Here is a 25,337-nt window from a genome sequence, read left to right on the forward strand (position 1 = left end):
CAGGCTCATCAGACTGATGGGGCAGTAGTTCCCGGGATCCAAGGTGGATCACCCCTTGTGGAGTGGGATAACTATAGCTGTGCGTCACTCAGTGGACATGAAGCCTGAGGTGAGGCTATGACTAAACATGACACTTAGGTGAGGTGCCAGTTCATTTTGTAGTTCATGTAATACACAGCCCGGGATGTCATCGGGTCCCATGGATGCTGTATTCTTAACTTTGGAGAGTGCGTTTTTTACCTGTGTGGCCATTATTACTGGAATTTGGCAATCTTCCAGTATTGAGATGGGCTGTTTAGGGGGCGTGAAGTTGACACTGAATTGATCTGCCAGGATATTGGCAATATCCTTGGGATCAGTATATTTAATGCCATTCTGTTGTAGCTCAGAGCAGATCTGAGCATTGCTATTTAGATTCTTGACATAGTTATATAATGCCTTGTGGTTGTCTTTGGAATCTTTGGCAATTTTATTTTCATAACTAGCTTTGGGGGATCTTATGAGAGATCAAAGCTACTTATTGAGGCTGGTAAGAGAGTTTTTTGCATCCTGGGATTTTCCTCTTTTCTGCAACAGTTTCTTCCTTTTGTTGTAAAGTTTGTTTATGGCAGGGGACCACCAGATTGGCTTCCTTTTTTTGGAGGAGAGCATCTTGGTTCTATTTGGGATGGAACGATTCATGCATGAGTGGATGTGCTTGTACAGTGCCTTAGTGTAGGATTCAGCAGTCGAACTTTCAGTTCCCATCTGCATGGGTGTCATGAAGTCACTTCTGACTTGAGTAGCATGAAGTTGGCTTTGGAGAAGTTTTTTATGGAGGTTTCCTTATTGGGGGGTGGGGGTGGGATGTGGATGTTAAGGGTGATTAGCTTATGGTCAGACCTGACCAACGAGGGGGTGACCATAGGTTTGGAGCATTGATTTCCCATGTTGGTAATGACTAGGTCTAGGATATTGCAGCCCCTGGTGGGACTATGGATTAGTTGATCCAGGGCGTTGGAATTTATGAATTCCAAGAACAGCTGGGCAAAGGTGTTGGTACATGAGTAGTTTTCCCAGTTAATGGCAGGATAGTTTAAATCACCCAGTATTAGGGTGTTTGGTTGTATCTTAATATTTTCCAGTATGTTTAGAAAGGTGTAGTGAAAATCTTGGGGCATGGTGGGGGATCTGTAGCAAGCTATAATTTGGATTGCAGTCGTACCTAGTGTTAGTTGCACCTAGAGAATTTTAGACGCATTGTGTTGGGCAACTAGCCCGATGGTGTGAATATCCTTGGTGAATATGGATACTCCTCATCCTTTAGTGTTTCGGTCCTGGTTTGGTGGCCGAAAAGTGTGGTAAGAGTTGTACCCTGGTACTGCAGGGTTGCTCTCTGGAGCCTTGAACCAGGTCTCAGTTACTGCACAGATATCGATGTTCTGCATTTTTGTGAGTGCATCAAGAGAGTGCATTTTGAGGTTTAGACTTCTAGCATTGAGTAGCATTACCTTCAGAATTTGCATGCTTGTACCTGTTATGGTGGTGGTTTTGTCTTTTGAACTTTACCTAAAAATGGCACTATAGGGGTGGCAAGAGCCATAGCCAGTAACCTGAATCCTAGGGGTGACAGGTGCAGACCATCTCTGGCAAAGCATCATCCCAGGCAGACAGATACTGGATCCCATTTGAATGACCAGACATCAGAGATTTTCTTTGAAACAGGAGGAGGTGGATGGGAAAATGGTAAGAAATAACCTCTAGATATTATGTCTTACACCCATGAATCTTTTATAATTTTTAACTAGGCTCTCTGGTGCAGGGATAACTCACCCCAAGCACCTCTAGAGATGGACAGTTAGGCCTCCTTCAGGAGCACTGGTAGGATCTGCCAGAGAGGGACTCTCTCAATCCTTGCTTATGCAAAACCACTCTGCCACAAGGGCAGTGTCTTCCATTACTGCCCCCCCCCACCACCTCTGGGGGAACTACCTCTATGTGTTTCTTGGAAGGACCCTGGGATTTCTTGAACCATATCTTTTGACCTCCTCATTGATTCCTAGAAAAGGTTCATAGAGTGGTCGAAAAATGTACACCCACAACAGACAGGGTTTTACTTTCCTGCTCACACCTGCAGAGTATGACTTTCAATTTTGGGCCAAATAGGGAACTTCCATCAAAGGAAACATCGACAAAGGAATCTCTGAAGGGCTCTGCAAAGTCACACAAGCACATCCAGGTGTGCCCACCACCCGTTAGGTACTTTCTGCTGCATGAGAGATAAGCCTCATGGACAACTTTGAAATGGACTGAAGGGTAGCCAACTGTGAGGCAACAGTGCTCTCTGCCTTGGAAGATATGGTCCCAGAGAGGGATTTGGTAACTTATTTAATCAAATCCCTCTGGAGTCTTGTGAAGTGTGCCAAATAGTTCAGTAATCAAAGGGCAAAGGTCACTGAAGCATAAACACTCTTTCTAAATCTGTCCAATGCCCTAAACTCCCTGTTAGGAGGGTGGACAGAGGAATTCTGTTGTGCTTGTTCCTACTTGGTGGCTGCTGCTACAACCATGGCATTAACTCTGTTGGGTACCCTGGTGGCTAACTTGGATTGGCTGTCCCTGTGGTAAGGATGCCTAAAGCTCAAGACACAGAGATGAATGTGTTAGGGAAGTCAGAGCCACAGAAGGTGGAGAAGTATTATAATGTATTAAAGATAAAATGTTAAAGGTTTACATGCTTTACAGAATACTACTGTAAAGCTGTAGATACTATATACTGTTAAGAGATTTACATGTGCAGTACTGCAGACATATTCTAATGATTCATGTCAGAAAAAAATGAGCATTTCCTGATAAAATTGCTAATTAATGTGCAAAGCGCTACACTCTCTATCAGTGAAGTATGCAATTTATGCAGCAACATGTACTACCTTCAGTTTTAAAAGTTTCAGATTTAAAACATATTATTTCTACTGTAATAAATGGCTCAAGTATTCTTGGTCACCTACAGCACATTTTCTATATGGGGGGAACACTTGTCTATTAGTTAAGGAGATATACAAATTCATTGCGTCCAGGTTATTAGTTTATTTATATTGTGATTACGGCATGTGCTACTGTGTTGTAAAAGCTGACGTACTAAAGGCAGTCATAGTACAGGAAGATATAACAGCAGCCAACAAGCAGCTCACAAAATGAAAAGCATGCTGATAAGCTACACGGGTCCCTATCAAATGATAGAAAGCTCATTTGATAGAAACTCATTTCACTGACACCATAAGATAGAAAGCTCAAAACACTGAAAACTCATTTGACTGAAACTTAAAACACTGAAAATGCTTTATGCCCTTTTCCCCACGGTAGTGCGATCCTGGAGTTAGTATATATAGTTGGGGGGTGTGGGGGGCATAGCCTAAATATCTAAATGTGGACTCTGTTGAGAGTTCTGTTAGGTGGGTAGGAAGAGATTCACAGGGTTTAGGAGCTGTTGTGAAAAATATTGAGTTTTAAGTAGTCACAGTGAGGGTGTTGCCTGAAAGTGACTTCTGAGGTGGTAGGATGAGACTTTGTTTCTATGTTTAGTACCAAGAGGGTAGATGTTTCAAAGTACAATACTTTTAAAGAACCATGTTCCTAGTAGGAGGTCTACTGTCTGATAGGGAGACAATTGGCTTTGTAAAGACTAAGACAGTGTGGTCCATGAGGGTGGGAATTACTGATGAATTGACGTGCTGTATTTTCAATGGTTTATAAGGTGGTGAACTTTTTTCTTGGATGCTGTGGTCATGATGGAGAGGCCATATTTGAACTGAGCCAAGAGAACTCACTTACCTATGGCAGTTCTAGATGGGGTTGTTAGGGGCAGAAAGATTTTTTTGGCCTTAATTTTGTTTCTTGTTTTTTATGCACAAATGAAAGTTAAGAGTCTGATCTAGTCAGATTCCAGGATATCTGAAGGATATAGTTACTTCTATTGGTATGCTGTTTAAATCTGTAATACAAAGGGGATTAGGATATGTGGTTAGTTTTCTATGTATGGAGTACTGTAGGTTGGATAGATTGACTGTTAATGTATTCAACAATTTAAAGTTGCCATTTGTTTGTCTTGGAATGAAAAGTTTTGAAAGTGGGAAAAGCGGAATAGATTCACATGAGATTACTAGGCTAACATCTTAAAAGCCCTTAAAGCCTAGCCAAAATAACCTGATTTTAAGCAATATATGGCCCTACGGGCAAGAGGAAGGCATGGATTTGTGCATACCTCTCAACCTGGAAGCATCAAAAATCTGGACAAAGGCCCATGAAAAAGGTATAAATCTGCATGCTAATTAACATAAAAATTGTATACAAAAGTGTGTAACCACACCCCTTGCAATGGAATTGTGGGATACCATTTAGTAGTATGTAATTAAAAAAACTTTTATCAAAATCCTGACACATAATGCAAAACGATGACTCCACTGTGGCTTCAGGTGCCCAGGAGGATTGTAAGATCCATGGCTAATAGTCACAAAGCCATCACGATTATCAGAATGAATTGCACTACGTGGTGGCATTAGGTCTTCAGAACAGTGAAATGCTAGAGGAGTTCCATTGATCCTAGCACAGACAGAGTTCAGGTAGCCTCACATTCAACTGTTAGCTCAACAATAATAGCTATTATCTTCAGAAAATGTTGACATAGCACACAAATAAGCCAGATATATCAGATAGAGGAATTCTGAGCAAAGTACTACATGAAGTCATTTGCAGACACCAAAAGGAGACCAAGAAAATGCACATGACTTGCAGAAAGAAAAGGCTGTTTCAGTCAAAGAGCTCTAAATGAACAAATAAACTTCTTTGTACAGTCTAGCTATCTAGGACATCAGTGGTTGTATGATTGCTGCCTCCAACTGTACAGATGCCCTAAGTAGACACTGCTCCTTTTTGAAAGACTTAAATGACTGATCAAGCTGACATTCAGACAGTGATAATCATATTGCCACATAAACATTTCCATAAAAACTTACAAATACTCACAAAAGGACACCTGTGCAGTTGAAACACATAACCAGAACTATATAAAAACTATATCTTAATGATTATTTATGTTACACCGTGTCTTAGCATTTATTTTTTTCTTACAGGTTGCAGCATTTGAATATACTGTCTGTCTGCTAATGAGTTTTGATTTTACAAGCAAGAAAAAAAACTGACATTATTTTCTTTTGCTGTTCCCAGAAAACTTATCATTTATTTTATTCTGAGCAGGTAGGTGCTCTGTGCCATACAAGTTCTATTTTTTTTACGACAACCTACATATCATAAGCAAATCAAAGCACAAAAAATAGCAAAAGTAGTTATAATATATAGGACAAACAACAATTACTGTATAGTGCAAGTAGCAATATGAAACATCGGAAACCACTGCTAGACTGGAGTTCAGAGCAGGGGCTATCAAAAGCAAACCTAATAATATGCCTAAAAAAGCTTGGACAAAATGTGCATGTGTTGACAATTCAGTAAGTGAATCACACATATAACGTGAGCTCTTCAAAGTATTTTGACAGGTTGAGAGACAGGTAATGGTTGCCTTAGGCCCCTTGCACACAAAACATATATGTGTTCTTTGATACAACTTCCTGATTGTATTAAATTATATTCCTTGTATACTACAGCACACTTGTTAGAGCGCGTTGTAAATTTATTTTTTGAACATTTTTCCAGTAAGCAATGAAACAAAATGTATGAACCAATAATGACAAAACTGCTCAATTCAGAACATTTCCATCATAAAAGTCTACTCAAACTTCTGTCATTACAATCAACCATTATCAGTAAATATGCACAATCTCTGCAGAAGTAAAAGTCATCTAAATAATTCCACATTAAAGAGATCTGTAACTAATGAAGAGGTTGCTGCTAGCAAACAACTTTATATAACTACCTCTGGGAATGTTTGAGGTTAACAAAAAGTACTAGAGAATCATCAGACAACCTATGCAGGAGATTCTATAGGAATGAGAAGTGTCCTAACTGGTTCTCTGACAGAATAGCTGATGCATGGAACAGACTACCAAATTACATTAAAGCAATTACTAATTTAGATATTTTTAAGAACAGCCTGGATACTTATGGGAACAAGTGTTTTGGTATATTGGCAAGCTAGAAGGCCATTAATGCCCATGCTTGAAATATTTGTATGTATGTATGCATGTATATTTCATTGTTTCATCTACAAATAAAGTGCCTGTTGTCTTTGAAGAGTAAAATGCTTATGTTACATTAAAAAATATATTTTTTTGGCTTTTCCCTGTTAGGGGTTGCCACAGTGGAACTCCGGTCTGCTAATGATTGGCAGTCGATTTTTACCATGCCGAGGTGCCAGCCCGATGCCCAACCTTCAACGAAGGCATGCCCATTCGCACATGTCTTTTGAACAACACTCGACCACGGGGTGGACATGCAGATTCCACACAGAAGGCGCTCCAGCCGAGAATCGAACGGGAGAACATTTTGCTGTGAGACGACAACGCTACCGCTGCACCACCGCAGCTTACTACATTAAAAAAAGATAAGCTAGTAATATTGCACTAGGGAATGGGTGGCAAACTGATAACAGGTTCATAGTTACCAAAGGAGGACAACAGTACAGTATCAGCAATCCATTTACTGTGGGAGTAGAACCCACAGCCTTCTGCATCCAAAGAAAGGACACTACTTGTCATGCTACTAACAATGCAAACAGACTTAGAATAAGCAGCACTAAAACTTCTCTTCCCCTAAAGCTCTCAGCTCCTTGTAAATGCCACTTGACATTCAACTATATCTCTCAACTTTGCAGCTCAAGAAATTCAGAAAAAGCCACTATTTTGGGGGGAACAAAGGCCCAAAGCTATGGACACATTTTAAGCATTGCTTTTATCATCTTAGAAAGTTAAAATAAAATGTTTTGTGTTACCATGTGTTTTCTGAAAGACACAAAGCCTGAAACTTAAATGGCTATCATTATTTAGTGAATTTAGTTCTCATTGATTTGCCAGAAAACCACAAATTTTAAAAGGAACAAACCAAAAGTATGAGCCAACCATCCAGACAGCTGAAAGATACAAGTGGTAGTATGCGTAGAGAATTCAGGCTCTTGTTTCTTGCACCTAAGGTACAGGGCTTCAGCCTGAGTAACTAACTAACTGGGACACACACACACACACACACACACACACACACACACACACACACACACACACACACACACACACACACACACACACACACACACACACACACACACACTTCAAATTCAATTCCCCTGTAATAAAGCTAAATTCAAATAAAGTATTCATTGTCAGCAATGCAAAATCTCTTACTTGCAACAAAATGTACTGGTTAGCAAGCAGCAAATTCCCTGTACAATGCATGCACACTGGACCAGCTATGGGATCGTTCAGCAGCCATTTGTTAAATTAATGCCCTTAAATGCTGTATTTAAATTGTGTGGGTTCTCAGGAAGAGCAGGGTGACGTCTGTCTGTATAATGGATGCATGCACACTGGACCAGTCTTAAAGAAGAATGTCCTTAAAAGTAAAGTAAAAAAACAGTCCCAAAATAAATAAGTTCATAAACCAAAATAAATAAATTGTACAAGTTTAACACCGACATGACACCAGAGTACATAAATAAATTGCACAAGTTTAACACTGACAGCGGAGTGCCACCTAAATAGTTCTCAAGTAGGAAAAGTGCATGTCCCAAAATAACTAAATTGCACAAGTTTAACATCGATACAACACTGGAGTACCACTACCACCTAAATAGTTATCAAACAGGAAAAGTGCATGATGCCAAGTTTCTGTGTTTCTACATGGAGCTGACTGTTTTTTATTTTACATAGAGAGATGTGGAGCTGACCATTTTTTTATGTACCTGTAGCTGCCAGGGAGAGTAAATCTTCTCATTCCAGGAGTGCATACGGACGCTGGGCAGATTGGACATGGTCACAGGGAAGACATGCAGACTCTGCACAGAAGGCAACCCAGCCAAGGATCGAACTGGAGAACATCTTGCTGTGAGGCGGCAACGCTAACCGCTGCACCACCGCGGCCACCCTCCCTGGGATGCATGATGACAACCAAGAAAAAAAAAATCGATAAAAATCGGAAACTGAAGGGGCCACTAAGGAATTTGTGACACCCCATTATTTTGTCTTCAAAATGGTAAATACTGAAGAATTCAGTATGGTTGAGAGGTATGGATTTATGACTGTGCATTGAGTATCTTACAGACTGCCTCTGCCCATAAGGGACATAGGCACTACTCCAGGTGTGTATTTGCAATTCCCCATCCATTGATCTAAAATGCATTTGAAGAGAGCAAGGGAAGGGCTCTGCTTAATGTGAACAGGAAGCCTGTTCCAAAGAAGAGGCAATCTCTGAGACACATATTTGTCTCTTCAGCACGTTATGTTTGAGTTACACTGACTAAGTTTAGATACCTAGATCAGGGGACCCTTGTGCTGTTTGACTTGCAGATATGTAGCAGCTCCAACAGGGCTGGATTTGTGTGTGTCTTGTACCAGGCATAGGTCACCCCTTAACAGTCGGTAGGAAACAGAGTAAAGGGATAGGGCTTGTAGTCTATCTGCATAGTTCATGTTGTTTACACCCTTGCGTGCATTTTGTTTGTCAGGAACCTCTGAAGTCACTCCAGCGGCTCTAAGTGCCTAGTCAATTATATGTCAAATGATGGACTGTACTCAATTGTTGGTCTAATGAGGGCTGAGTACAGCAGGACTATAACTTCCTTGGATCTGGATGCCATACCTTTACTTATAAGTTGTACCACATACAAGGATTTCCTCACTATTGTGGACACATGGCTGTCAAAGTTCAGGCTACTATCTATCTGTGTACCCAGATCTCTCACCTCTGAGTCTACTCTAAGGGATGTGCTATTGATATTGTATTTTGCAGGGGTATTTGACTTCCCAAAGGGTATCATAGGGCATTTATTTGCATTTACTTTTAGGCCATGGTTCTGGCATCAACCATTTGTCTGATCTAGATCCTCCTGAAGGATATCTACATCACTAGGTGATTCAATGATTGCCTCTAGTTTGAGGCTGTAGTTAAATAAAGATATTAATGGGCCTGTTAAGTCCTGTTTTAAGCTTTTTAAGAGGCAACCTAATACATTACCATGCCCTAATGAAGCCATGCTTTTGGCTTTAAAGAGCGCACTGGCAAGCTGTTCTTTGGTAATAATTCGAGGTGGAGTGATGGAGGGTATTTCTGGGGGGAGAAATGGGGATGATGGGGAGGCGAAGTTTGAGCTGAATTTGTCAGCCAGCAGATTTGTTATGTCTTCTGGCTGAGTATAGGTGATGCCATCTACAACTAATTCTGCACAAGGTGTTGACCTTAAGATTGCAGATATAAGTGAAAAATGCCTTATGGTAATCCTTAGCTTTGGAGGCTATTTTTTCCTCAGTCTGCGTTCAGAGACTTGACTAGTTCCCTGATTTGCTTGTTTAGACTAATGAGTGACTTATTTTTCTGTTGTGTACATTCCCTGTTACTTCTCAAGAGGATTTTCTTTCTTCTGTTGTGCAACCTATTAATACAAGGGGTCCACCAGGGTGGCTTGTTTTTGCTGTTTTAGCTGGGTTTATTTTGGTCTAGTACTGACGTTTTTATGCAGTTGTTTATATGGTCATACAGGGCTTTTGTGTATGCCTCTGTATAGGTTTCTGTGTTTTCTGGATTTGGAGGAGCTTGGAAACTATCTATGCCATCCCTTAATAGGGGAGTAACTTACCTTACAAAAGTTCTTAATGTTTTTAGGGTAGGTGGAGGGGACTAGTTTTACCTTTATTTCAAAGGAGACCACTTTGTGATCTGATATTACTAGTGAGGACATCACACTGGGGGGGGGGGGGTGCAGCACTCTCCCATTTTAGTTAGTCGAGATCTAGGATATTTGTTCCCCTAGCGGGAGAGCAGACTAGCTGCTCCAGGGCATTTGAATTTACAAAGTCAAGAAATCTTTGGGCCTGCATGTTAGTGGTCATGTATACCTCCCAATTAATGGATGGGTAGTTAAAATCACCCATGAGTATGGTATTGGGTTAGATGGTGAGCGATTCTAGTAACTTTAGATATGATGTATGGGTTTCTTGGTTCATAGTGGGTGTCACTTGTCTTCTATATCTGAATAAGATAATGAGTCTTGGGTGTTTGTTTAAGTATTTTATTACATTCAAACACATTAGGATGGATAGCAGGAACATTAAACTAAATTAACTAACTGACTGACTACTACACACATGCATGCTTACATCTTGACTGCTCACTACAAAATGGCATTCTTGCTTGCACATGCTCAGTACTTATATGCATGTGGCTGCTGATTGGAAAGCTTTATTAAAGGTATATCACACACTCTGATCTACACCCTCCCTCTTTACTGAGCTGCCTTGCAATGATCATGACATTTGAATAGACATGCAAATTATACAGACAATAATGAACAAAACATTCATGTCCAGGTTGCCGGGTATCTAGAACTAGGTCTGGAAATGTGACTTGATCTTGTAATGTAATTGTTACGATGGAATTAGCACAGGAATAGTCACTGGTGAATGTTCTGCTTTAGGACTCTTGAGAATATTCTCAGGAACAGGGATATTTGTTGGAATGTCCTCTGGAACTGGAACAATGGATAAGTCACTCTGAAGACTAGAGCCTTTATTACAGGCAAAATGCTGTAACACTGGCTCGACACTGGTAATAGATGTTTCTGATTCCACCTAAATTCTATTCCCTGTGATTTCACAATGTACGACCTCGGCTCTTGATACAAACTTTTCAGAAATCCAATCTGATCAAAATCTTTTGCTGTCTGCATCCTCACTTCCTCCCCTTCTTATAATGGATTGAGTGGTTTGCTGTTCTTATCATAATAGGACTTCAGGGACAAATGCTTTTTCAGGAGTTGAGTTTTCACTGTTTTGTTCTTAGCATGTGGAATCAACAAATTGCTACTGACTGGTATTGTGGTTCTGGCTTATCTTGACAGAAGTCTCTGGGCTGGCGAACCAAGAGGATTATTGCAAGGAACGTTTCTGAGATTCAGGACATTTACAAAAACATCTGTATTGTCTCATTCTGATTTCTCTAACAGCTGTTTTGCACTTTGAACTGCACATTCCACCAAGCCATTTGACTGCGAGTATGCAGGACTACTCATAACATGAATAAAGCCCCATGTTACAGCAAAGCTTTTGAACTGTTGACTTGCAAACTGTGCACCATTGTCAGAAATGAGTTTGTGCAGACTACCATGGACAAAAAAATGTTTCTTCAACTTAGTGATGACAGTTTTGGATATTAGGTTAGGAAGAAGGTCAATCTTGAACCAGTTTGAATAAGAGTCTAATAATACCAAATAATGTTGACCATTCCACTCAACGATGTCTGTAGCTACTGTCGACCAATGTAGTTCAGGAATCTGATTTAAGTGAAGTGGTTCTTTTTGTTGATGTGGTTTAGTACTATTACAAACAGAACAGGATGAGAGTACTTTCTCAATGTCTTTTGATAGAGAAGGCCAAAATACTAGTCCTCTCACCCTTCTTTTGGTAGAATCAATTCCTGGGTGGCCACAATGCAAGATCTTAATGTACTCTTGTTGCAAGGATTTTGGAACAATCACTTTTGAACTCTTCATGATGATACCATCGTCAGACAAAATCTCGTCTCTGTAAGGAAAATACTGCTGCACTTTTACTGGTAAACAAGACTGCTTATAAGGTGATCCTTGATTGAGGAAGTGGTTAACCTTCTGAAGAATTGGATCTGAAGCTGTGTGAGTTCTAAGCTCATCAAGACATGTAGAAGAAAAATTTCTCACTTCCATGACTTCAAAATCAGGTTTCTCATTTTCATGCTGTTCAGTGCTGACTGGAAAGCTTCTTAAAGTTATATCACACACTCTGATCTACAGTGGGGCACTTGTAGCTAGCAGGAATATGGTGGTTTTTCCCACGGTTAGTTGGACATGGAGTAGCTCAAGCATATCATACTGTCTGACCAGCCTTGAGGTGTGCTTATCCTTTATGTAGACAGATACACCTCCACCTTTTGCTCTTTCATGGTCAGTCGATGGCCGGAATGTATGAAAAGCATTATAACCATGCACTGCTGGAATGCTTTCTATGACTTTGAACCATGTTTCAGTAACTGCACAGATGTCAGCATTCTCCAGGGTGAGGAGAGCTTCCAGTGATTACAGTTTCTTGTTAAGTCTCCTAGCATTGAGCAGTACCAGCTTGTTCTGAGTAACTTTTGTTATGTTGGAAGGTTTGCCTGTTTTGACAATGTCTAAAAAAGGCACTATAGGGGATGCATAATGTTTTGGCCAATATCCGAAAGCCTAGAGGTGACAGGTGAAGACCATCCTTGGCAAAGCAACATGGCCTATCAACCATGTCCTCCCAGGCTGATAAGTATTGGACCATTTTGGAATGACGCCAGTACCTAAGCCAATTGATAAAGTCGATCATTATCTGCTGGTATTGTAGCATCATCCTTGGAGATGGCAGAATACTGCTCAATGCTAGGCTCATACCTACCTGTGGCACATATTCTGAGAGCTCAATCGTGTCTCTGTTCATATAGTCCAAGGAGGTGCATCTCAGGTCATTCAAACCACATGGACTATGACTGAGTCATACTGGTACTTAGGGTTAAATGACCTGAGTGCTTGTGTGATCTGGTGAATCCTTGCCTCTGACAAGCAACTAACTGTAACCTTCCCCTTATCCAGCCTGGTGTGAGGGACACCAGGGTGTCTCACAATGGAGTCTCCTATGATCAGATTATTGGGTTATGGAGTGTTTTGCCTTATAGGCTTATAGGCTCGGTAGCTGAGGCACAATGAGATGTGGCTTTATGTGTCGTGATGGGAATTGTCTTGTTTGTGTACATGCTGAGTTTCTGTGGACTGCACTTGAGAGAGACCTTTGAGATTTGCGTAAGTTACATATGAGCACCTCCACATATGTGGGTTTATGTATGTGGTCCTTTGTGGGTGTGGTGAGTGATGTGTGTAAGTTGCTGACAACCTGTTTGTTGCTTTTTGTACCTGTATGTGAAAGTCTAGCCTCCAATGTCAATGTCTAACTACATCTCTCACACACTGTATCTGTCTGTTTGAGAATTAAGTGGCTGTCAGTGTCCATAAGCCAATTGTTACATTGCCTCAGGATACCAATGTCTACCAAACTGGATGCAGAGGTAGCAGGAAAGTGCCCATCCATGGTTGCAGGTCCTAATGTGTACTTGAAAGGAAAGGAGTGGAGGTGTTTGTAACTGGATGAGGGAAGTGTGCTTATGTGGTGTAATCTACAGCTAACCTAACCAGAAGTGTTGCCCAGCACCAAATCAGATGCTCTCAAAGCAGCAATAGTTCTGGGTGCTATAATAAGATAACTAGCACAGTAAACTTTCACAGTATAATGAAAGTAAGCAATGTTTCCAAGTGTTTGCATCTGTACAGGGCACTGGCACAGCAAACAGCTCTTTGCAAATGTGCCATATTTATACCAGCACTGGAAATACAGAAAACTGACTGACCCTCTGGCCAGTACGACTACACTTAGAGCCCTTTTGTGTGCTTCCCAACTCAGATAGACCAGGTAAACACCTACTACCTGCTATAGGTCCCCAACTATGTCTCAAGACTCCCACTCCACGTTTCTAAGCACCCTGGAGAATATTAGGGTCCAACCTAACACTCTCATATTGGGCGACTTCAACTACCCCTCCATTAACTGGGAAAACTACTCATGTACCAATACACTTGCCCAGCGTTTCCTGGAATTCATTAATTCCAATGCCCTGGACCAATTCATTCTTACCCCCACTAGAGGTAGCAACATCCTTGACCTGGTCATTACTAACATGGGCGACCATTGCTCTATACCAATAGTCAACTCCTCCCTGGTCAGATCCAACCACAAACAAATCACCTTAGAAATCCACCCTCCCCCCCCGCAAAGGTAACCACCATGAAGAACTTCTCCAAAGCTAACTTTGGGCACCTAAAACAGAGGTGGCTAACTTAACGGTACCCATGCAAATGCAGAATAGTTGCATGACCACCGAATCATACACCAATGCACTGTACGAACACGTACACAAATACATGGATCTCACCATACCCAATAGAACCAAGACACTCTCCTCCAAAAAAGGAAGCCAATCTGGTGGTCCCCTGTCATAAACAAACTCTACAACAGAAGGAGGAAGCACAAGCGGAATAAGGTGAAGTCTCAAGAGTGGAAAAACACCCTTATCAGCCTCAACAAAAAGTTGATATCCCTCATCAAATCTTACAAAGTTAGCTATGATCTTACAAAGTTAGCTATGAAAACAGAATTGTAGCAGATAGTAAAGACAACCACAAGGCCATCTATAGTTATGTAAAGAATCTCCATGGCAATACCCAGATTTTCTCTGAACTACTGCACAATGGTACCTCCTATACTGAGCCAACAGATATTGTCAATATACTGGCTGACAGATTCAGTGCCAACTTTACCCATCTCTCCCCCACTAAAGGACCAATCACAATATCAGTGGATTGCCAGGCACCCAATATTACTGCTGCACAGGTTAAAACAGCATTGTCCAAGGCCAAGAATACAGCTCCTATGGGACCTGACAATATCCCTGACTGTGTTCTACATGAACTACAGAGTGAACTGGAACCTCACCTGTGTGCCCTGTTCAATCACAACCTCACCTCAGGCTTTGGCGCACCGCTACAGTCATCCCTCTCCACAAAGGAGGTGCGACTACAGACCCTGGAAACTATCACCCCATTAGCCTGACAAGTCTGATATGCAAATCTATGGAACAAATCATCATGGACCTAATAAACAAGGATACAGGGAATCTCCAAACTCTGGATCCCACACAGTTTGGTTTTGTGAAGGGTAGATTATGCCTGCTCAACTTGGTCGACTTCTATGAGTCAGTCACCAGAGCTGTGGATTAAGGCAAGGAGGTTCATACAGCCTACCTTGATCTGGCCAAGGAATTTGATACTATTCCCCACTCAGGAATCATAGAAAAACTCACTAAGCTAGGCATCAACCCCTATATCACTAAGTGGATTGCAAACTGGCTCACAGATAGAACCCATAGTGTGAAAGTAGCTGACTCCAAGTCAGAATGCCGACTAGTCATGAGTGGAGTCCCACAGGGTTTGGTCCTGGGTCCTCTCCTGTTTGGTATCTACTTCTCTGAAGTCCAGGCCAACATGAAGGGACTCTGGTTGACAAAGTTCACAGACGATTTCAAGCTGGGAGCTATTATTAACTCCCCAAGTGATGCTGACATCCTACAGAAAGGCCTCACTGAGACCAACGACTGGTGTCAGAACTATGGCCTTAAGCTGAATGCCAAAAAACGTGTTGTCATCCCCTTTGGGAAAAACCTGGTTCCCATGAATTACCACATTGATGGTAGTCCACTGAACACAGAAGGCGTTATAAGAGATCTGGGAACACAGGTTGACAGCAACCTCTCTTTTGACCACCACATTGCCACTGTGGTCAGAAATGTGGCACATCTCATTACTAAGGGTTTTGCATCCAGGAAGAGAGAGGTCATTGTCTCCCTCTACTCTTCCTTCATTAGGCCAATCATCGAGTACAATGCCCCATTTAGCATGTACCTCATTAGACACCTGCAACAACTGGAGACGGGCCACAAAAGTACCTCACAAAGAGGATCCTAGGCCTTAAACACTTGTCCTATATGGACAGACTCAAAAAAACTCCAACTATTCTGTCTCACATCGCCTACTTAGAGGCAATCTCTGCTTGACTTACAAAGCCATGTCTGACCCAGCACTGTTAGAAATGCTACATTTAAAGAAATCCCAATCCCTCTGCACCACATGCTCCAGAGACCTCAACCTCATTACCACAATCAACAGAACAAGCTGGAGGGACAGGTTCAAAACCCAGAGACTGCCCATGCTATGGAATAGATTTCCCATACATGTCAAACAGAGCACCTCGCTGGCCCTCTTCAAGAGAAATCTTGATGAGTGGATGTGAAATAGAAAATTCACCTGGGGATCACTTCAGTGGCTCTACTCGACAGAGGCACTGGGAACTAAGGTCGGGAGGCATGATGCCAGGGTGATCGGGTCTATATTAGAAGACTGAATGTTTAGGTGAACGAACACCTAAACATCGATCTTCTAATATCGAAAGCAAAAAAACAGTGAACAGCCGATTTAACACAGGGAAAGATTTCTCTTGGCCGTTCACCAGAGTTTGCTATTTCCCTACTGTTGAGCGATCTCGGAGTTGGTAGATTTAGTTGGGGGGGGGGCAAAGCCACCCCACTTAATTTAGATGTAAAGTAATGTTTTTTGTGTTGTGGCTGAGGGACGTGTTTCCCTGGGACGTTTGACATTGTGTGGTTCGATATTAGAAGATCGATGTTTAGGTGTTCGATCACCTAAACATTCGGTCTTCTAATACAGACCCAGCGTAATCCTATGGGCTAGGCTTGTAAAGGCTCCAGGGCCATTAGCCTAGTACACACCTATGAACCACTACATGACTAATCCCAGTCCTCCTAATGTAAAAGTACATTAAAGGAGTGTCCTGACAGAAATGCTACCACAAACAAATTTAAAGATACAGATACAGCAGTGTACTTTAAACAGCTTATAAAAGTGTGATTATTCAATAAAAGTACTTCACTTTGTAGAAATGAGCAAAGAGCCACTCAATTAAATGAACAGTGGAGGAGGGATGATATGTTTAGCCATGAAATGGAAGGGGGGGTTACAGAACAGTGTCTGTTTCAAAAGAATGATCGCTGTAACGAAGTGGGTGGAGAGTAGATTACTTAAATTCGACTGTCAGGAGAATGGCTAAGGAAATGGTGGTGGGAGGGGAGTGAAGTGAGATTCACCTGGCTACTAATGTGTACTGCAGTAGCCGATCAACCAGCACAACTGCATACAGCCCTTCCCCTGTGTAATTAAAACAGTACCTGTGTCTGGATAATAAACATATCTGAGTAGCAGAAATACTCAAAATAAATTAAAAGAGAGGGGTGGAAGGGAATGGGTATGCTAAATCATGCGCTGAATGAAAACTGGATTTAAACAAAGTGGCCTAGCACACAGCTGTAGCTCAAAGGGTGACCAATGAATATACATCAGGGGCAGTTAGCATGCACCTGGGAGCCATGGAGCCAGACCACCATTATTGGGAGGAACGTGAGAGCAGGTGCATGTACACCTAAGCAGAGTCTCAAAAAGAAGACCAGTAAAATGACTGCTTAGTTTCCAAAAGACTTACAAACTGGGCAGTAAGCAAGGTGTGTTTACTATGTCTGAGTGGTAAGGATATGGGACTGACTCTGAAAAAAAAACACTCAGAAGTTAACAGGTTTAAGTTTTAACAAAAGATAGATTATTAATAAGGGTCCACAAGTGTGGCACTACAACAAAGAATAACAGAGGAGAGATGAGCACTTTCGGTACTTAGCACCTTACTGTGGAACAACAGCTGCAAATCTGGGGATCCGAAGATTCCTGGATGTGGTGGAGTAACGATTAGGGCTCTACTTGAACAAAGGATCTACCTAGTGATACAATTGTAAGAACTTGTCTAGAAAACAGCAGTTTCCAACAGACAAACATCTGATGTCTGCACAGCTCTTTAATAACTGTTTTAAAACCAGTCTTAAATGGAACATGTTTTGGTGCAAACAGGAGTTCCAATGTGGGAAGACTTAAGTTCTCATAGACAGCTCTTCTTCCCTTTTTAGTGGGCTAATAACAATAAAAAACTTAAACTACAACAGAAGATTGGTGTTATTTTATAGACGAAGCACATTTAGAACATACAGTTCCTTGGTGCTCACATGATGATGCCAAAGACCCAAGTCCAGTCAGTACTCTAGTAGCCAGTAAACTCAATCTCTCTCTCTCTCTCTTCTCCCTCTACATGACTTGAATTTTGTATTGAATGAAACTTAAAAACACCACCACGAAACAAACAAGTATAGGCACGAGCAGAGCTAGGGAACACAATATATGCTAGAAAGCCAAATAGCTGTAAAATGCTTTTATTACACAGCACACTTAGCAAATAATAAAAATAATAGTAGAATTGAGCGCTTTCGTCTCTGTCAAATCAGAGACTTCTTCAGAATAACAATACAAGCAAATTTATCACATTTTATATAATCATGTTTAAAATCACAACCCCCATTTCATGCAACAAGCCAACTAGGCATATCAGTCAATAACATATGTAAATAAATCAAATCTTGCATCACACTCTTAATAAAAATTGCATTAATGTATGGATAAATAATGCTTGAATTTTGTATTGCCTAGCAGCACATGGGAGGCAGGGAGGCTGTCTCATCGGTGAAAGAGACATCCATATTGAACTACCAGTGTGAAAACATGCGCTTTATTTTCTGCAGTGATTTTAAAATCCCAACTGTGCAGTTCTTGAGGGACTGATTCCCATCTTTCACTTTTTGAAAGGACAAACAAAATCCTGATGTTAGTGTGTGTGGGGGCATAGAAACTAAAAAAAAAATAAAAGTATGTATCTACTTTTACTCATGTTCCTTTGTTTTTCCTCTGAACTTCATATGTTACATTATTTCTCAATACTCATCCAGACATTTTAATGAGACCTCGGAATGTGTAAAATTAAATGTCTAATATGAAGTTTCATCTCTCTCTACGATTTTGTTGTAAAACTGCATTCCCAAGAAATACATGTCAAATTTGTAAAAGAAAAAAAAAACATATCTAATTTACTTTCTCAGGCTGCACCCAATGTATTTATCTTGTAAAGAACACACAAATAAATAAATAAATAAACAAACAAATAAATTTCATCAACAAAGTTTATCCCCTTATCCAAGAGAAGAGCTAGGGACAGAACTTGCACTATACTTCTTATGAAGGTAAACGTTAGCCAGCAAGACCATCCATAATAGGTCTGTGGTAAATTTCATAAAAATACGTGCAAGGAATATGGACATGTTACACCGGCACCACTATACACACCCAGGGTCACAGTGCTGGACAACAGATAAGCAGCTCATACAGCTGGCAAGCACTAAATTTACTTTTTCTAGAGTCCTTAGTATGTCACTAGAAGTAAAGCCAAAACAGAAATCCTTCACAGACTGACAGATATCCTCTCAAAAGGATCTCATAACAAAGAGCATGTTCCCAAGTAATGAGTGAGCAGGTCTACAGGGTAAAGGCAGATGTATGTACATTTGTATCCAAGTGTTTATTTTAATTTGTTAGCTAGGGTAGAGCTCTGATCCAGTGGACCAGACTCATCCCAGGACAGAGAACCAGAAAATGATTCACACATGAAAGACAGGCATGCAGGTGTTTGTTAGTGAGAGTCGTGACACTGATAAACTCTGAAAGCAAATCCAAAAAAGTATAGCTGTGGTCATTAATGGAAGGTGAAAATATGAGTCACTTTTCAACATATTCTACTTACCACAGCATGATGAAACAGAAGCTCCCATGAACGGCTTAGTTTTTGATTGCACAGCATGTCTACAAAGTCATGAACAAAATAACCTGAAAAGAAATAAAAACAAAATGAGAACCAGCGTTATTGTGACACAGTAGAAACTTCTTTTATTTCTATTAATTAAAAGAAATACTAGAATTTAATACATAGTAGTAAAAAACTGATACTAACACATTATAACAGCAAAAATCCACCTAGAAAGACAGAAATATAAAACCAAAAGGATACAACTCATCAGATAAAGAGTCTAAATACATTTAACATTGAGAGTTATGACATACATCATGTTAATATGAAGTATCTACATTAAAGGGATAAACAACTGTAGCATTTACATTAGTCAAGTAATACTCCTTTCAACTTTCCACAGAGCTTAAGCAGTGTTTTTAGAAAGATTGCTGTTAAGCAACTGTTTTTTTTTTATAATAACAGTCAGTACAGCAAAAGAAATGGATATATGAAACTTTGTTTATATTTGGAAATCATAACTAAAATTCATTTAATTTTTTTTTTTTTACTTTTACTTTGATAATCATGTGGAAGGGCTGGTCCTTGGACCCTTTTTAGCCATGACCAATGTTGACATCCTACAGAATGGCCTCACTGAGACCAATGACTGGTGTCAGAACCATGTACTTTAGCTCAATGCCAAAAAATGTGTCGTTATCCCCTTTGGGAAAAACTCCGATTCCCATGAATTACAATATCGATGGTAGTCCACTGAACACAAAAGGCATTATATGAGATCTGGGAACACAGGTTGACAGTAACCTCTTTTTTGATCACCACATTGCTACTGTGGTCAGAAAATCCTTCTGTGTGGCATATCTCATTACTAAGGGTTTTGCATCCAGGAAGAAAGAGGTCACTGTCTCCCTCTACTCTTCCCTCATTAGGCCAATCACTGAATACAATGCCCCATTTGGCATGTACCTCACTAGACACCTGCAACAACTGGAGAGGCTGCAAAAGTACCTCACAAAGAGGATCCTAGGCCTTAAACACCTGTCCTATATAGACAGACTCAAAAAAACTCCAACTATTCTCTGTCTCATATCGCCTACTTAGAGGCAATCTCTGCTTGACTTACAAAGCCATGTCTGATCCAGCTCTGTTAGAAATGCTACATCTAAAGAAATCCCAATCCCTCTGCACCACACGCTCCACAGACCTCAACTTCATTACCACAATCAGCAGAACATACTGGAGGGACAGGTTTGTCAAGCAGAGCACCTCGCTGACCCTCTTCAAGAGAAATCTTAATGAGTGGATGGGAAATAGTAAATTCACCATGGTGATAACTCTAGTGGCTCTACTCGACAGAGGCACTGGGAACTAAAGTTGGGTGGCATGATGCCAGGGTAATCTTATGGCTAGGCTTGTAAAAACCCCAGGGCCATTATCCTAGTACACACCTATGAACCTAAACAGAGATGGCAAAACAGCTTCTTATTGAAATGTCAGCACTCAAAATGCAGAGTACCAATAAAAAAAACAAAAAAAGCAAACTAAAAAAGACAAACTGTGATAGAAGAGCAAATCTCGAAGATTGCACTTCTCTTTTAATTTTTTTTTTCCCAGGGGGTAAGTCCCCCTGCCCGAACTTATATATATATATATATATATATATATATATATATATATATATATATATATATATATATATAGCAACTTCGAGACTGCCACGCATCAGAGAAAAGGGAATATTGTGAGAAACGGCAATCTCGAACTTAGTGTTTTTTTCAGCCATTCAGTCTGCACGTTTCAGAACTCACTCTAAAGGGTCCCAACATTTCAAATGGTTACTGGCAAAACATATTATCATCAATAAACAGTATAACACATTTTGTCATTTACAGCCAAAAGTAGTATATAACATTTAAAGTCATACTCAATACAACTAAAGGTTTATAGACAGCTATAGAATACAACACTGTTATAGCAGAGTATTTACAGCTGTACATAGTAAAATCATCACACATTTTAGCATAATTGTATCAATTCGCAGAAAAGCTCATAAGACAATAGTACTCGAGATTTTTGGCATCTTGCGAAAAGAAAAGATTATATAGAAGTGTATGGCAGTAATTGTCATATATCAGTTTAAAGGTCAGGGTAGACAACAGTAAGATGGAGTGTGCCATGCCTAGTAACAAGGTCTACTTCACATTGTCGAAGGCCGACAATATCGAAGCTGATATTGTTGGCACCAGATTAGCGAAAGCAAAAAACATCGAACGTTTAAACGGAAATTTCCGTAAGGGGAGATTTCCGTTTAGTTTAATGTAGTGCAGTCTCGGAGTTGGTATATTTAAGTAGGGGGGGGGTGGAGGGTGCATGGGGGCTTGCCCCCCTGTTTGCAAAGGTAAATTTTTATTTATTTTTGTTTTTAGGCATTTTTTTTTATCTTTCGATGTTTCAGAATTCGATGATATGGTGTTGACCATATCAGATTCAATATTCTGAAACATCGATAAGATAATATAGACGCCTAGTAACAACCTGGCCTTTTGCAAGGTTATGCAGTGTTTTTTCTAGCCTGGGTGAAAGGCTAATGAACTTACAGAATCTATGAACTGTAGCCTGAATAGTGAAGGTATTCTGGGAGGAATTAATAATGATAAGTGGAAGAGAGACTTCAAGTCTTGGAGTAAAAATATTTTTCCAGGGCATTTCTGGTTTGGTTCATAGGTGTGTAATAGGCTAATGACCACAAGGACATTTTTAAGCCTAGCCACGAGTCCCAAATCTCTGACAAGTTCTGGTATCCTTGCTAAGTGCAAGCAGGAGCTTAGGAGATGAAACATTTACAAGCAAGGGCCTGGGAGATGAACCACTTACAGGTTACTTGGGTCCATTACAGATATCCAATTGTCCAAGATACACCTGAATTGGGTTCTGGAGGAACTCTGCTTCATGTGGATGGGCAGCTGTTCCAGAGAAGGGGTATTCTCTGGGATACACAGCTGTCTCTCCACCAGGTCCTACTTAAATCACAGGCAAGGTTTAAAGTCTTTAGAATGGGTAATTCTGGTGCTGTTTGTCTTGCAGATATGCAGAAAGTCAATCAGAGTGAGGTCTGATAATGCCTTGTATGCCAGGCATAGATGTCCCCTTAACAGCATGTAGCAAACAGAATACAGAGATAAGGCCTTGAGGTGATCTGCACAGGATATGTTATTTATACTCTAATCTTTTAGTGAGGAACCCCTGTGGATGTTCCAGTTGTTGAATGTGCCTGGTTAGATACATACCAAAGGGGGCATTGTAGTCAGTGGTACGATGACCTCCTTGGACACAGATGCAATATCTTTGTTTATTAGTTGCACAACACAGAATGATTTCCTCCCTACTATAAACATGATGGTCAAAGGCAAGATTACTGTCTACATGTGTCCCCAAGTCTCTGACTACAGGGTCAGTTCTTAAGGGTGTGTTGTCAATATGACAGTTACCAGGTGGTACTATTATACATTTCTTGGCATTCAGTTTTAGTCCATGGATCTGACACACGTTATTTTTTTTTCTATGTCAACCCTTCCTGGAGAACTTTTGTGTCAATAGGGGATTCTATGACTGCTCCTAATTTGCAATCATTTGCAAATTTAGTTGGCCAGAGGCCATTGGCATTGGCCTTGACATCAAAGAAGGAAATGCCAAAAAGGAACAGTCCCAGGACCGACAACTGAGGGACTCTGCTTCTGACTGGCCTCTTTTTAGAGGTGGACTCCACAATTCTAACTTCCTGGTCCATGAGCCAGATGGCTATCCACTGGGTGACCTAAGGGTTTGTCCCTAACCTCTTGAGTTTGTCAACAATGCCCAAGTGGGATAGTGTGTCAAATGCCTTGGCCAGCAACGTAGGCAGTGTGAACCATTTTGCTCTCATCCATTGCTTTGATGACCTTCTTAAAGAAGTCCACCAGGTTAAGCAGGCATGGCCTGCCCTTGATGAAACCAAACTAAGTTGGATCCAGTGTCTGGAGTTTTCCTGTGTCACTGCTGATCATTTTCATGATAACTCTTTTCATGGTTTTGCATATAAGACTAGTGAGGCTTATGGGTCTGTAGTTTCCAGGGTCTACAGATGATCCACCTTTGTGCAGAGGGATGACTGTTGCTCTTCTCCATTTGTGAGGCATGAAGCGTGTTTGGAGACTACAGTTAAATAGAAATTCCAGTGTATATGATACATCATGTTTCATGCTATTTAGAAGGCATCTTGGGATACTGTCTGGGCCCACTGATGCAGTGTTCTTGGCCTTAGACAGACAGAGGGAGCATTAAGAACCTGTTCCCTAGTGATAGTAAGGGGAGTAATATTTGATGGTATTTACTGAGGGGAGGTTGAAGGGAAAAGAGGGGTAAAGTTGGAGGTGAATTTTTGGGGGTCTGTATTAGAACATAGAAGTTTCAAAACTTTAACCAATTCATTTTTCAGTGTGTATGCATGTCATTTTTGACAAATGTCACTATGTCTATCTATTTTATGGAAAACTCTATGGTTTATATGTGATTCTTTGATACTTTGCATATATTTTTGGTGCTTCAAACCATGCAAGTTATATAGTCGTTAACAACATACTTAAATGTATTTAAAATCATTATTTAAGGTTTGTAATACATTTATTATACCATGCAGGATGCTACAATATTGAGGTGTATTTTGCGGCTTTTATACTATTTAGCTGCATAGTATTGGGCTAATATTGCTTCAAGCCAATTTAAGTAGAGTATTTGAGCTATTCTATTTACATCCTTATATGGTTTCATCTATGATAGGGTTTATCAGGGCCTTTTAAAGATTGTTGTTGAACATTATATACTTTTATGGAAACTTATGTCAATGTATGTTTATTGATACTCAGAACATTTTGGTGATACATTACAGTAAGCATTAATTAATATATGTGTAAGGATTTATATCAGGGACCATTTAAATATTGGTAGGTGCGGGTATCCAATACACCTACACATATAGATTCCTTGGATGGAAGCTCTATTCTAGATTTGGAACTTTATAGTTCAATCTATGATTACTGTTATATTGTCCTCTGTTCCTGGTCTGATACTTATTTTTGAATGATCAGTTACCTACCAAACAAAATAACATATCAGATCTATTTTTTTATATAGTGAGGTGCTCTGGTCATATTAGATCACGTTTGTTCCAACTACCTTTAGTCTTTTCCTTGGTATATACAGCTATTTGGAATTACCGCTGTGACGTATTTGGCTGCAAGAACATACTGGGTACATTCCACTTTGATATAATTAATAAGCATATATACTATACCCAAGTTTGGATATAAATACCCAGTTTGAATATTATATGTTTAGCTAATGGTCTTAGCTTTAACTAAATAATATTGGGTATGTGAATACTGTCCTTCTCACTACTTTATATTTTTTTCATCATTTGGTTCTGTTGACATTAACAGACCTATTTATGATACTTGTTTAGTATATGATAATATACAGAATCTTTAGTTGAAGGTAATGGTATTTAATTGACTGCTAATTACGAGCTAAGTATTTTATATACTTAACCTAGTATTTATGGTATTGGCAATTGCCCAGCTGTATGGGGTGGTCCTTTTTCTTGTCTTCTGCCCTGCCATACCCATATACATTACTTCCCTAGTTTTGTTAGTCTATATATTTCACCTTTTGGTGATTTATCACTAACAAATATCATGGATATATAAGTCAGCACTAAAAATTAAAAGCACTACACCCTCACTCCCCACTGGCCCTTGT

At 40.2% G+C, this 25,337-nt stretch overlaps 1 protein-coding gene across 1 annotated transcript in view; it reads right to left on the bottom strand.

Moving 5' to 3' along the window:
• Nucleotides 1–25,337, bottom strand: part of TLCD2 (TLC domain containing 2) — a 470,930-nt gene that overhangs the window by 143,017 nt on the left and 302,576 nt on the right. The window contains exon 3 of the mRNA XM_044054357.1: nt 19,542–19,624. Coding sequence (XP_043910292.1) covers nt 19,542–19,624 — 83 coding nt within the window. The remainder of the gene's footprint in view (nt 1–19,541; nt 19,625–25,337) is intronic.

This window comes from Protopterus annectens, chromosome 13.part0 (assembly GCF_019279795.1).
Source record: "Protopterus annectens isolate FY-2018-M chromosome 13.part0, PAN1.0, whole genome shotgun sequence".
NCBI lineage: Eukaryota > Metazoa > Chordata > Ceratodontiformes > Protopteridae > Protopterus > Protopterus annectens.